We start from the raw sequence: 14,383 nt of genomic DNA, 5'->3' as shown, positions 1-14,383 counted from the left end.
CAGTTGAAGTGCTCAGAAGGGAGAATTTTGTTTATGTCTACTGAAGGTAGAATTCTCCCTTCTGAAAAGAAACTAGGAGGCCAGCTTCAGCATAGTTGTATAATTTCTTTCTCTTAAAATGTTTAAACATTTAAAGCCTTAGTTTTTTGTTTTGTTTTGGGCCAGAATAAATTTCTCTCAGACCTCTTCACTCTGAGCAGCTTTTGGAAACAACTTCTCTGCATTTTTTTCCTCGTTAAATCAAATTCTTTTGGTTTGGTGGTTTAATTCCTAACTTGTAAACTTATTTGGGTTATTATAATTGCTCAGCATCCTGCATTCCGTTTTACTTAAGTTTGTGCCTGTTTTTATTAAAATCGCATCACAACATCCCGCCCCTTCTGACGCAAAGCCCAATCCCTCTTTCGGTTCCCGCCCATCCTACATTTGCTGTTGCAACGGGAGGGGGGAGTAGGAGAGGGGTACAACCATCGCGAGATCTTAACGGTTTTCTCATGGGAGGGGTCAAAGATGGGACATGCGCAGATGTGCCCTTTGAAGCCAAGCGAGAGAGAAAGGGGCGGGGCGTCCGTCTTGTCCTGCGCGTTCGCGTGCACCCGACGCTTGGGGCTGTTTTCAGCCGGCGCTGTGGCTTCCGGCACGGGCGTCCATATAGCACTCCGCGCGTGCGCAGCTCCGGCAGGTGTGTGTGCTTGTGTATTTGGCGTCTGTCCACCTGCAGCGTACGGGGATAGCCCGGCGCTTAGGTACCAGCTGAGGTGGGCCGGGGTGGATACTGGGTCAGGGGTTAGAGGTCGCGGAGGGAAGCTGGCTCTGTGGCCTCAGGGGAATACCGAGGGCTCCTGTGAAGCTCCTGGGTGCTCGCTGCCTACGCTCTCGTACTGAGGCCTTGTGGCGAGCGGTCCCTCCAAGGAGCTTGAGCATCGGGCGCTGACAGCCTGCTTCTTTCTTGAGGATTACGGAAGGGGACCCTCCTGTACCTGCAACGTGCCCGCAGGATCTGGCGCCGTTCAGGTGCCTAAGCTGGTGGGGCGTGGGACTGCAGGTAGCTGAAAGGGATGCAGAGACCCGGAAGTTAGGCTGGCAAGTTCTCAGTTACCTTCAGAGAAAGATTAAGTACATTCGCTTGCTAAACCGCCGTGGCGCCTGTGTAGTTTGACTCTGCAAGTAGCCCTAGGGTCTTGATTGAAGATGTTGATTTACGGTTAAGGTACTCCGACAGAGGTACAATATTGTTGAACACTGTCTATTTAAACTTGGTCAAACCTTTTAATCTAAATGGCTTGAATTTATCATGGGAAGTCTTCTTTTGCTCTGACATGTTTTTCTTTGTCTTCTTTGCTCCTTTTTGCCCATGTTGCCTTATTCTTTATCTAAGCTGTCACTCTTACTCTTTTTGATCTGTTAATCCATAAAATCATTGTGTGCGTCTATAGTTTTTTTTTTCTCTTTGAAAAAAATATTTCTAAGGATTTTAAACTATATAAGGGTCAAGCGAAGTTTTGTTAATGTTTTGGGATTGTAAAGCACATTGGAATTATACAGCAGTGGTGTGGGTTTAAATCTAACTAACACGTGAGACAGGTATTTATTTCTGGCTTTATGAGAAGTTTGTATAGAGGAATTTTAATTCAGAACATGGCTGCTCTGACAAAGAGATCACATCCAAAGACCTTCCAGGGCTGTATGATCTGGCTTGAATACAAACACACCTTTAATCCAGGAGACAGAGACAAGTGGATCTGATTTCAAGGCCAGCCTGCATAAGTTTCAAGTAAAGAAAAGCTTAGGTCCAGGCATGGTGGTACATACCTTTATTTCCAAACTATGAAGGTAAAGTTAATTTGTAAAAGAAAGCATCCAAGTTTGAAAGTGATGTCTAATTGAATGACAGAAAAAGTGGTGAATCAGAAAGATTTGACCGAATAGGATATGCTGAACTCTTAAGAAGAGAGGAAAGGGAAGCTACTTAAGGGACAATGCAGTTTTACCTCAACAATAATAGACAGGTTGAAGAGAGAGAACTCATGTGAAGATCAAATGAGGAGGAGCCAGGAGAGTGGTGCAGATTGCTGGAGTTAATTTGGGGCCAAGCAGAGTGTTCCATGGGCTAAAAGAGAAGCCAGATTGAATAAGTCAGTTGGCATAGGAGTTTGAGCCAGAACTGCTGAGTTGAACCAGCCAGCCCAGAGCTCAGTAAGTACAAGAAAGGGTGAATTTATTAAGCAGTAAGTCTTAGAGGCTGAAAACGTTCTAGGCCTAACTTAGATTGTACAGAGGCTAGAAACTTCCAGGACTAGACCACAGACAGAGGTAGTAATCCTCTGAGACAACAATTGAAACAGGTGAATCAAAGTTCATCTTACAAATTTTTCTTCCTATCAGGTTTGTTGCCCATCAGGTGTAGTTTTTTAATTTGTTTTCTTTTATGCAATTGATTGTGTTTTAACTAAATTTTTTTCTAAATTTGAGTGAAATTTTTACAACGTTTAATACATGAGATCATTGTTAATGTGTTTGTTACCTGTTAGTGTTCTCAAGAAAATGCCAGACAAGAGGCAACTACAGGGAGTTGAAAAGACAACCCATTTTGATGGGGAAGACATAGTGAGGGTGGGAGTGCTTCTTAGTGGCAGCAGGCAGGTAAAGTTGCTCACATCTAGCTAGGTAAGAAAACTGACAGGACAGGAAACAAGGTTGATCTTCCAGGCTCAGCAGTCAGCATCACATTCCGTACACCTAGGTCCTATCTCAAGTTTCCAGAATTTCACAGAATAGGAGTACCAGCCAGGGATCAGTTGTGACATGTAATCTATGGGGAGCTTTTACGGCCATACCATAGCAGCTGTTACTTCACTTTAATCTTCTTACAAATTTACCCATTCTTTTCTATATATGTCTCTGAAGTTTTCACAATATATAACATTTCAAATTTTCTGTAACGGCTGCTAAGGAATGTGCTTGATATCACAGGGTTATCTTAAAGATAACTGGGCTAAAATGCAGGAAATGGGTTATCTTGACTGTCAATGGAAACTATAGTCTTGGGTGTGAGATTCCTAGAAAATATCTAGGAGAGGAGTGAGGCCCAGCTGAGGTCTTGTGCATTTGGGCAGTAAGCCTTAATATTGCAATGTTGATGTTTTTGTTTGAAAGTATTTCTTCATAAAAGATACATTATCTCTGTCTTGGTAATCTTCACAGCAAATGCATGTTGTTAATTGTGCTGGAGTCTGGATTTCAACTGACCAGAGGCTTTAACCAGACTCCAGAGTATGGTCCATTCTCTTCCCATGTTGCCATACTTTTGTTGTCTCTCTATTCTGCCTCATGTCCACTGTTCCATTTGTCATTTAGAATCTACATGTACTAACCAAGAAAGTGAGAGTGTGAAGATGAGCAGCCGAAGGAAGCGTGTTCCCCCAGTGAAGGTGAATGAAGAAAGGCAACAGCAGCTTCACTGGGACATGTATGAAAACTTGAGGAATGAGCCACTCACCTTTACTGTTGAGGAGCAGCCCTGCTCAGGTGCAGACTCCTCTTCCGATTGCATCATCATAGATGATGACCCTCCTGAAGGTGCAGTTCACAGAGATAAGAAGAGGCGGTCAGAGGCTGTGAGCACCTTAGAATCCACCAAAAAAGAGACCACTTTGTCTGTGACGATGAATGTTAAGATTTCTCCCTATCATGCAGACCATTCTTGGAAAGCGTTTCTGGGAGATTTTGCTCTTCAGCTTCTCCCTGAAGAGAGTTTAGTTGAACATTTCTCTGAAAGGAGTTTTACACTGATAAGTTCAGAGTCAAGCAATGAGTTCCTGATCTATGCTCATTCAGAATGTAAAGATGTAGAGAAACAAGAAGATGTACTCAAAGAGTCAGCCCATGTTTGTGGTAAGGGTGTTCGAGTGGAATCCTCCTTCACTAGTGACATGTTACAGGATTTGGCCTGGCTGCAGATGAAAAAAGGAATAAAACTCTATCAGAGACCAGAAGGAAATCATACGATCAAGGTACTCAGTGTCTGTGGTGTTTTTTAAAGTTCTGCACTGGTAATTCATTGATACTAGCTTAGACTCAAAACCTAGCAATAAGCCTCTCATTATTAAGTCTCAAAAAATGCTTTATATGGGGCTTTAAACAACTCTTAACATTGTGTCTTCCTGCCAATCATTTTTAGCCAGGTTGCACTTTCAAATTCTTTTTCTACATTGTTTCAGAAATACAGTATTTTAAATATGAATTAATTTCCTGATTGTAGAACTTACGTATAACCGTCCAATTCTTACATATATTTTTTTGTCATTGTTTTTTAATCTGGCTGTTGAAATTACAAATTAACTTGTTTCCCCAACATATTCTGTCTGTCTGTGCATTTCTTGGTTCCCTCTTTACCTTCTCTTCTAACTGTATGTCACTTTCTGATAGTATTTTTCAGAAAGAATCTAATGCATGGAGAACTTTTCTTAAGCCCAACGGTGGTACTGCATGTCCTTGCCCTGAGTAATATTTTTGTTTTTATTTTATCTTATTTTTAATTGTGCTTAAAGCACAATTACATTTCCTGCTTTCTAAACTGAAATCTTTATCCACTACCTGTGAAAGTGCCAGTTACTTAACAATATCAGTAAATCTAATTTATTGCAAGATCTACATTCAGTAAGTTGTATAAATATGTACAAATTACACAAATGTTTTACTACACTTTTGTATGAACCTTAAACATGAATTCTTTCATGATTTTGCTAAAATCAGATGACATAAATAGATATACTTTGTAAAAGAGATAATATGCTTTCATGCTAAGGCTTGAAAGAAAAATTCTAAGATGTTCTTTCATCCTTGTGTCATTGAAACGATTTTCTTACACATTTCTCAAATTAAAAGCAATTGTATCAGTAGGCCTAATTGTTATTTCTGGGGAGATCTGTTGTGTTTAGGGTGGGATAGAGGACATTTGGGAGCATTATGTAGCAATTACCTTTTCCCCGGAGAGTGAAACTCACCCATGCTTTTCCCTGTCTACTGATTTTAAGGGCTAGAATTTTGCTGAGTGATGGCAGGAATGTAAGAATTCATGGCTTATGTGTCTGTATCCTAACATTAAAATTAAATCTTAATCTCTTCCATTTTCCCTAACCTTGATTTGTATAAATATGTCAATATTTATTGCTGCTGAGGTAAGCCATCTCCAGATGAACAAAAGGCAAATACATACAATCCTGAACTGTAATCTTTGTCACTTGTTACAGTTTAATATTGCTGGATTCTTATATTTCAGCAGACTAAATAAAGGCTTTTACTCATTAGGGAGTTAGGCCCAGAAGAAATGGAAAAAAAAATGCATTGTCTGCTGTAAGAAACCTTAAAAATTAAACCCTTTAGGTTACCTATATAGACTTCAATTTTGAAATTGAGAACATTTGAGTCTAAGCAAAAGATATATTTTCTAGATTTCTTTTATTTCAAAATATCATTGTTTATACTCAGATTTGACTTATCTCACCTCTTATGATTCAACAGTTACATTGTTTTACAAGTTAAGATACCTAAAATAGTCAAGGTCAGTTTTCTTCTATCTTTTATTCATATTTGATCCAGTAATAAGGATTTCTAAACCTAACCACAAAAGTGTTTAGTTTTCTAGGAAATACTTCCTTGTAACATGCTTCACTGATTGTTGTGATACTCATTGGGTTTAGGAACTAGTGTCTTGGTGAATAGAATTGAGTATTTCATCACATTCTCCTGTGTTTAGTCCCATTTAAGGAAGTCTTTTTTCTAATAAATAATACTTCATAGACATTTACCGAATGAACTATGAAATTAAAAATATATCTTGTGTCTGTGGAGCAAACATTGTTAAAACCTTTAAAAATAGTGAATCTGGGTACTGGAGAACTGGCTCCTGTACCAGTTCTCCAGAACAAGAACAAGAGCACTCCTGTTCTTGCAGAGGACCTGGGTTCAGTTCCCAGAACCCACATGTCATCTAACAGTCATCTGTAACTCCTATCCCTGGAGATCCACTGTCCATAGTGAAAGTGACTCTGAAAAAGGTTGTCTTTGTACTTATAGAGTATATTCCCAGCAAAACTTCATGTGTTAATTCTTTGTAGGTTGGAATTTATATCTTGGAAGCTGGCCTAACAAGACTAGATTTTATGAGTGATGCAAGTTCAAGAATGAAAAAGTTCAATCAGCTTATGAAGAGAGTGATGGAAAAGTTACATAATTTTATTATTCCAGGTAATTATTAAAGTAAGCTTTAAAATTGCCTTTTGGGATTGTCAGTTTTCTCTCAACTCTTACATATAACAACCTGAAAAATAAATAATAAAAATGAAGAAACTTGAATGATCTTTATACAGTACTGTATGACAAATCCAGAATACCCTTACTGATATTATTTGCTTGGTATTGTGCCCAGCATTCAAGAAATTTTGCAAAATCAACATACAAAGTCAATTCGTGCCTAAACTAGCAGAATCTCTGTCTCTCTTTCTACGTACCTATCTAGTCTTAACTCTTCTGCAGATTTTTAATAGCCAGAGACTGTTGCTGGCCTTTAGTCTACTCTACTTTTCAGTCTGATAAAGACTCTCAAAAGTCAGGTTCCTATAAAGAGCAGATGACTTTGTTGTTTGTTGGTAAGACATGGAATTTTTTGTTAGCATGTAGCTAAGGGTTTATGAATATTAGAGAAGCTAGCTTAGTGGTAGAAAAAAACAGAAACAAAAAACACTGTTGGTTGAGCACTGCCACTGGTAGACATGGGCAGTGTCTTGGGGTACACCCAGCTATGGTGCTGGCGAAACAGCTTGGATTCTCCAGATTACAGTGGAGAATTTGAATGGCGTATTTTTTTCAGGTGCAGTTTGTAGGATATTCTTTCCCCTCCTTTTATTTTCTTTTTCTTTTTTTCCTTATGTGCTTGATGCCAAACCCAGAACTGCACACATACTAGGCAAGTGTTGTACTTCTGAGCTGTATATAGCCTCAGCCCTATAGAACATTTCCTTGTTAGAATGTTTTGGAAAGCTGTTTTGAACATAGTGTGTAAATTGATGCCATAGCTCATTCTTCCAAAGGTTTACAATACTACTACTAATAAGTGATTTTGCAAGTTAGAGATTTACAGAAAAGAAGATATCTTGCTTCAGAATTAGAAATGCTATAAAATATATTAGTGGCTATCAAATATATTAGTGGGTTTTTTTTGTTGTTTTGTTTTTTGTTTTTTTTTTCAGTTATAATATAATTCAGTTATAATTATAATATAATTCAGTTATAATTTTAGCTAGCTATGGTAGAGCATGCTTAAAGTGCCAACGCCAGGGAGGGAAAGCCTAAAGCTTAGCTATCAATACAAGATTATATAATTTGTTGTAATGGTATGAAATAAGTGCATAACCATATACTGTATGGTTATGAAAATCTATATGGCTTTTTTGTATTGAAAATAATTTATAGATTCAGTACAGTCTTAGTTATTGAGCATAGTAGGACTGTTATGTAAAACCATGTAGCTTAACAGTATGTTCTTTGAGAACTGTTTGGAAATAAAAATGGCTCATTTCTTCATATTGAAGGACTAATTCAAGGTTTTTATTTTGTTCAAGTTTCAGTGTGAGTCTTCTATAGGGCATTGTGTTCTTTCAGTGAAATGTAACAGCCTCGCAAACTTACATTAAAGGTTTCAGCATATCTCATTAGTTGCTGCAACCAAAGGCCCGTCCTTTCTTCTTAGCCTGAAAAATTTATGAAAATCATTGTCTTAATAAGCATGAAAAGTATGAGGAATTTTTTCTAATGTTAGGGTGTAAAAGTGATGAAATAAGTTAATTTATAAATCACAGATGAAATTCATATTTAGTTCCTCATAGTTACTATATCCATATGAGAACAGAATATGTCAGTCTTTCTGAGGAAGTGGGACAAGTACCCATAGGTGATTGAAAAAGCAAATAGATCACCACACATAGTCCTGGCCAAAGTATAAAATGGCACATGAACACTGAGGAAAACATTGTTGCCATGCAATGTAGGCATACTTTTAAAAACACACACACACAAAACCTTTTATTTACATTTCTTTTATCTTTTTCTCCCTAATCCACCCAAATCCTTTCTAACACCTCAAAACCAGGTAGGAGAGAGAAAGGGTTATTGGGAGAAGGGGCACAGTTCTCTCAGTTGTTTCCTGCTGTTTAGGGTCATCAGGTTCTTTGGAGCTAGTCCAGTCCTTGTTTCAGGAGGCTTCCAACTTGTCTCACAACAGCAACCAGGAACAGTAAGGAGGGAGCAGGAATAGCATTGTTTTTTCTCTGCACTCTACATTCTCTGGGCTCTGGCATTTATTCTCTCTCCAGAGTCCTCAGATTTAAACTGTCTGCAGCTGGTAAAGCACTTGCTCCTCTTGGAGCCCACATGAAGCACATAGTCTGTTATTGTGGACCATCTGAATCAGTCACACATCCCATACCTAGGACCAAAACAAAAACATGTTTATATCCACAACATTTTACCCCCGTTCTTTAAAAAACAAAAACAAAACAAAAAAGCTTTTCTTTTAATATAAACAAAACTTGATCTTGCTTTCTTAAGAGGAGATAATCAAGGAACCAAACCCTTTTGGATCAATAATTTTTTAACCTGATGACTTTCAGCTGCTTTTGTATGACTATATTTTTTTGCTCTTGAGCCCCGATCTAGGTGCCTAATGATCACAAATTACCCAGATGTTCTTGCAGAGAAGCCAGTGCTCATTCGCTTCTCTGACAGAACCTGCCTTATTTCTGAGTTAACAGACCAGCCATTTTAAGCTCTCAGGCAGCATTGAGTATTTCGCTATCTAAAACTTTTGGCAGCTAATGGGAAAGCTAATGGTGTAAATTTCTTAACTTGAGGTTACTCTTCCGATAGCTCAGTTTGCTCAAGATTAACTTTTTTCTTGAAACAGGCTTTTTGCCTTTAACCTTTTGGGCCTGTAGAGCTTTCTGCTCCTCCCAGCTCCCCAACCTACCCAGAGGCTCTGGGAACTTGACAACTAAAGTGCGCAGAGCAGGGCTAGGTGGCAAAGTAGAGAATTCAGGCCCTTAGTTACCAAGTATTTTTCTTTTACTAATGACACTTTTTGCTTTCCAAGCATTTCAGCCTCTACCAGCAAATTTTCTAGTTGCATTGCCAACCCTGCAATCCTTTTCTAATTATTCAATCATTCTCGTAACCTTTTTTAAAAATGGAATGCAGAAAGACAATGAAACAAAACCAGAGAATCACCTCTGGTATTAAAGCGGGAATAGAACCAGCAGTAGCTTCAGTAAACCTTTTGCTTGTATCCTGAAATGGTATATTCATCTGTCCATACCCTGTTGTTGCCTGTGTGACATTAGCCATTATTTTAAGCTGGAAAAACAAACAGACTTAAGTACATTTCTTTTATCTTTTTCTCCCCACTCCATGCCGGTCCCTTCCAACACCAGGTAGGAGAGAGAAAAAGGGTTAGTGGGATAGGGGCCACAGTTCTCTTAACTGCTTCCTGCCAATTAGGGTCATCAGGTTCCTTGGAGCCCGTCTAGTCCTTGTTTTAGCATATCTCCAACTTCTCTTCTCACAACAGGTACCAGGAGCAACATTGTTGTTTCTCTGCACTCCACATTTTCTAGGCTCCGCATTCAGTCTCTCCAGAGTCCTCAGATTTAAGCTATTTGCACCTGGCAAAGAGCTCCTCTCAGAGCCCACACAAAGTGAATGGTCTGCTGCTGTGGACCATCTGAATTAGTCCCACAGCCCATACCTGGGACCAAAACAAGAACATGTTTATCCACAACAGTGCAGCATTTGAACTCTCTTAAAGAATACGTACGTAGATACTGAGGAGAGATTTCCAGTCCCAGAATACACAGAGCAGGACTATGGAGATGGATAGGTGCATGGGGCTTCCTGGGATAAGGACTAGTGGTTAGCAGGTCTTGGAGCAACATTTCCAGCCCTCAGAAGACTAAGCCAGGAGGATTTTGGGTGTGAGGTCAATCCAAAAGGTATTGCAAAATATCTAAAAGTACACAAGAGTAGGAAGAGATGAGCTTAGAAAGAAAAATTGCTTGTGACTAATAATGCAGATCCTGTTTTGAATATCTTTGTTGGATCCAGATATCCTTGAAGATGATAATGAGGATTCAGAGAGTGAGACAGAGGGTCAAGACATTGATGAGCTCTATCACTTTGTGAAGCAAAAACACCTGCAAGAAACACAGTCAGTGCAAGTGGATGTCCAGCACCCTGCATTGATTCCGGTGCTGAGACCTTACCAGAGAGAGGCAGTCAACTGGATGCTTCAGCAAGAGCATTTCAGAAGCGTTCCTGCTGCTGGCAAGTATAAGATACTTAAAGAAGGTCTCGAAGGTCTCATTGATTCGGGGGGCGAGGGGTGAGATAATGCTGGAGGAGATAGTTAATAGTGGAACATGCTTTGGGGTCAATGCTGAAAAATCATACAAAAAAAAAAGAGTATAATATTCCAAGAAGTCTTTCAAAATAGTTATCAGAAAAATTAATGTGACTTTCCTTATTTGTAGAAGTTTTAACTTGAAGTTTTTTCTTCAGCCTTTAGGGGAATGTAGTAAAAGTAAGAAATAAGTTTAAATCATGGTCTCTATTTGTGATCCTGTTTTGGAAGCTAGTGTCAGGAAGATAAAGAATTCAAATCAGTCCGAGCTATAATGTGGATTCTTGGCCACCCAGGGCTACATGCCATGGTATCTGAATAACAACAGCAATAACAACAAAGAAAGAGAGAGAATCGTGATTTGTCAACAAAGGATTCCTTTTAGAACATTATTAGCTATGTGTAAGAGCTTCCTAACTTAACAATAAATGTTAGCAACAGATAGCAGATTTACAAACGTGACTAATTTTCTTATATTTATATCTTTTGCTTGCCTAACACAATCAATAAAACAAATTTATTGGAGGGATGTACTTTAATAATAATTTTTGTTTGTTTGTTTGTTTTGAGACAGGATCTTTGTATAGTTCTGTCCATCTTAGAACTCACTATGTAGACCAGGCTGAGTTCAGGTTCTAATTAGAATTCATGTTTCTGCCTCCCAGGCACTGGGCTTAAAGGTGTGTACCACCATGCCAGCACTGTTTCTAATGAATAGACAAATTTTAAGATTTTTAAAATTCTGTAAAATGAGTTATTAACTAGTTCTGATTCTTTCTGTATCTATTTAGTTTGGTTAATGGCAGATATTATTTATTTCACCCAAGTAATCCAGCAACTTTTTTTTTCTTTTTTGTTTTTTTTTTTTTAAGTTTTCTTTTTTGGAAGTATCAATTGATAGGCAGTAGTATTTCTTTTTAACTCCAGGTCCAATTAATGTCAATAAATTTTTCCCCAAATACCTTCCTCATCTCTTTTTTTTTTTATCTCCCAATATTCTCATTCGTTCATATTTTTTCACATTCTCTTCTCCTGTCCTGGAACCAACATCCAACTCTGGAGTTGGATGCTCTTGGTTAAGTTTCATAATCTGTATCTTTCACTGCCTAATCGCATTCAGTCTTTTCCTTTTTGATTATTTGTGTGGGGAATTTTCAGTTATATAAAGTTCCATATAGGCCATATTATTTTTTTCTCTAAAATGAAACTGTTTTGTTTTAAATAAGTAATTTCAGTAAGGTATAGCTTACATACAAGAAAACTCTTTGATCTTAAAGGTAAAGTTTGAGGCATTTTAACAAAGCTGTATCTTCAAGTCAAGTAACATGTTTCATCAGCCCTCTACCACAGTGACAGAGGATCTGAGAAAATCATCTCCAAAGAATCAGGGTTTAGTGCAAGGATGGCTAGTCTGATATCTTTGGACGTAAGGAAAGATTAGGTCTTTACAAGGTCAAAATACCTTGTTTCAGGAATGATAACATTCCTCTAATTTATCTAAAATTTTTTAAAATTATAAGAATTTTAGCCAGCTATGGTGGAGCACATTTGAGCTACCAGGGCTTGGGAAGGAAAAATTCAAGTTTAGATATCAATAGTTTATTACATAATTATTGAGTTGTAATGGTATAAAATGAAAATCCTGTATGGTATTTTGTACTGATAATAGTGCATATATGATTCAGTGCAGTTTTAGTGATGTGTTCACCATTTTTACATCATGGCAGTGGCACACAAGCTGAAGAGCTCTTCATCTCACTGTCGCCTGGAAGCAGAGAATATGTTATGAAGGGATCAGGGTTAGATACAGTCCCCAAGAGGAGTTCCAGTCAGGACCAACTCTTTAATTTGGTCTTATCTCCAAAGTTTTTACTGGTTTTCAGTAAGACCTCAAATCAATTAATCTACCAATGAACCAGTCCATTCATGATGTCAGTGCCATCATGTCCAATCACTTTCCCAGGTCCCCATCTCCAAGCATTGCTGCGATGGCAACAGTGCCCTCAACACATGAGCCTTTGAGGAACATTTCAGATACAAACCATAACACCATCTAACACAGAACTAGAGTTGTACCAAAGTAAGTACTAGCTTTGTATGGTTCTCGAGAGCTGAAATATGACCCTCCAAATTAAAATCTGCTGAGAGTTTAAAATATACACTGGATTTCATATAGTGCTATAAAAAGGAAACAAGGTAAAACCTTTAAGTTTTTATATTGGTTACGTATCTTAGTTGTCAGGATAAAGTATACTGTTGAAATTATTTGACTTGTTTCTTATTTTTTGTACAGTAGTGGCACAGAACATTTCATTGCCCTACGACTTACTTATGGCCCAGTCAGCTCTGGCTCTAACCCTGCAGGAGGCTGCCATTGCCACAATAGCTTGACCTGTTTGGGGAAAATGAATCATTTTACACACACAATTTGAACAAGGATTTTATTTCATTTTATATGACATTTTTGAGGTGTGTCTATACTGTATATATCAGAAACTCATTTTTTTTTCTATGTACTAGATTTTCTGGATGACATTTAGCAGTTCTTCTGCCCTCTGTGGTTTCCATTAATTATTTTTTTTTTATTTTACAAACTGTATCTTTTCTATGTCATTTATTACTTTCTTAGAAATTATTTTCACTCACTGGTGGATAGAGACCAACTTCCTGTTTGGCAAATTAAAAGATTAAAGAGAAAGACCAGAGTAGGTTTAGATAAATGCAATACTTAAATATTACAGTTTGAGCTTTCTTTTTCTTAAATGAAGTAAGCCTTTTTTCTCACTCTCTACTCCACATAACAGGTCAGCTTCAATGAAGGTAAATGTTGGAGCCAAGCTACGTAGGTCTTTTGAGTTATTTTAAAGTTGCCCATGATCCTCCTGTCTTCACCTCCTTCAGCAAATCCTGTTGGTAGGGGCGACCATAACCCTGCTTTATAAATGATAAGCCACCCATGACCCTGAATCTTCATGCTTTACTCACTGAGCCAGCTGGGTGTCTCTAACCCAGAAGCTATTTCCAGTTGTGCAAATGAAAAATCAGTTTTCTCCAACTGAGTCTCACTAGTTATACAAACCACTCTTAAAGACAGGCCCTTTGTCTAGTAGTAGATGGCCAGCACAAAAATGAATTCAGTGGCATTTTTGGAGATTCTTTATCTCATAATACTTAATGCTTTCTCAGAGCCATTTCTCCCCTTATAGGACCTTTACATATACATTATAGTTTCTGGTTTTGCGCTTTTATGGGATGTCTGCATTTGATAAGCATCTCTGTGTCTCTATGTACTTACTGTGCTTTTTCTTTGTTCTTGTTTTTAATAGTGTTTTTTTTTTTTAATTTTTAGATGGTTGTCTATATTCTGAGAGTGAGAAAGAAAGGGTATAGGTCTGGGTGGGTGGGGAGGATCTGGGAGGAGTTTGGAGAATGGAAACCCTAATCAACATATTGTATGAAAAAAAAAAATCCATTTTCAAGAAAAAAAAAAAAGTTGTCCATGTCTTAGATAACCTCTGGTTGGGATTGGTGCTTTGTATTAGCATTCCTAGTGATCCTCAGCTGTTTGTTATGCTTTGCTCTTCTGTGTTATTTCTTGCTTATATGGATTTGTGCCAGAGCAAAGAAAGCTGGAAAATAATATTAGAGAAATATTTTAAAAAGAGATCTGGAGAGAACCATGGTCTTTTACCCTTGTGTTAAGTGAAGAGCGAATATGTGGCTTCTCAAGGATATGGGTCTCCTAAATTAGTATCCCATGCCATTGTTTGTTTTATCTCTATATCACTATGTGACAGGAGAAAAAGAAAAACTTGTGTTCTTAAACTTTTCTTTAGATAACTCCCTGCACTTCTTATGGCGAGAAATTGTTACACCTGATGGTTTGAAACTCTACTATAATCCATACACTGGCTGGTAAGGCAAAAATCTTCT

At 38.0% G+C, this 14,383-nt stretch overlaps 1 protein-coding gene across 5 annotated transcripts in view; it reads left to right on the top strand.

The window, feature by feature from the left end:
• The first annotated feature begins 562 nt into the window (after nt 1–562).
• Shprh (SNF2 histone linker PHD RING helicase) overlaps nt 563–14,383 on the top strand; it is a 94,570-nt gene continuing 80,749 nt past the window's right edge. For 2 of the 5 annotated variants that reach the window (XM_060380278.1, XM_060380282.1), the window contains exons 1-5: nt 763–1,014; nt 3,358–4,013; nt 6,120–6,249; nt 10,156–10,374; nt 14,287–14,365. In XM_060380278.1, coding sequence (XP_060236261.1) covers nt 3,396–4,013; nt 6,120–6,249; nt 10,156–10,374; nt 14,287–14,365 — 1,046 coding nt within the window. In that variant the 5' untranslated portion in view covers nt 763–1,014; nt 3,358–3,395. The other 3 variants (XM_060380279.1, XM_060380281.1, XM_060380280.1) reach the window with 3 other exon arrangements.

Source organism: Meriones unguiculatus, chromosome 3 (assembly GCF_030254825.1).
Source record: "Meriones unguiculatus strain TT.TT164.6M chromosome 3, Bangor_MerUng_6.1, whole genome shotgun sequence".
NCBI lineage: Eukaryota > Metazoa > Chordata > Mammalia > Rodentia > Muridae > Meriones > Meriones unguiculatus.
The sequence above is the reverse complement of the archived record's forward strand: the minus strand, read 5'-3'. Positions and strand labels throughout refer to the sequence as shown.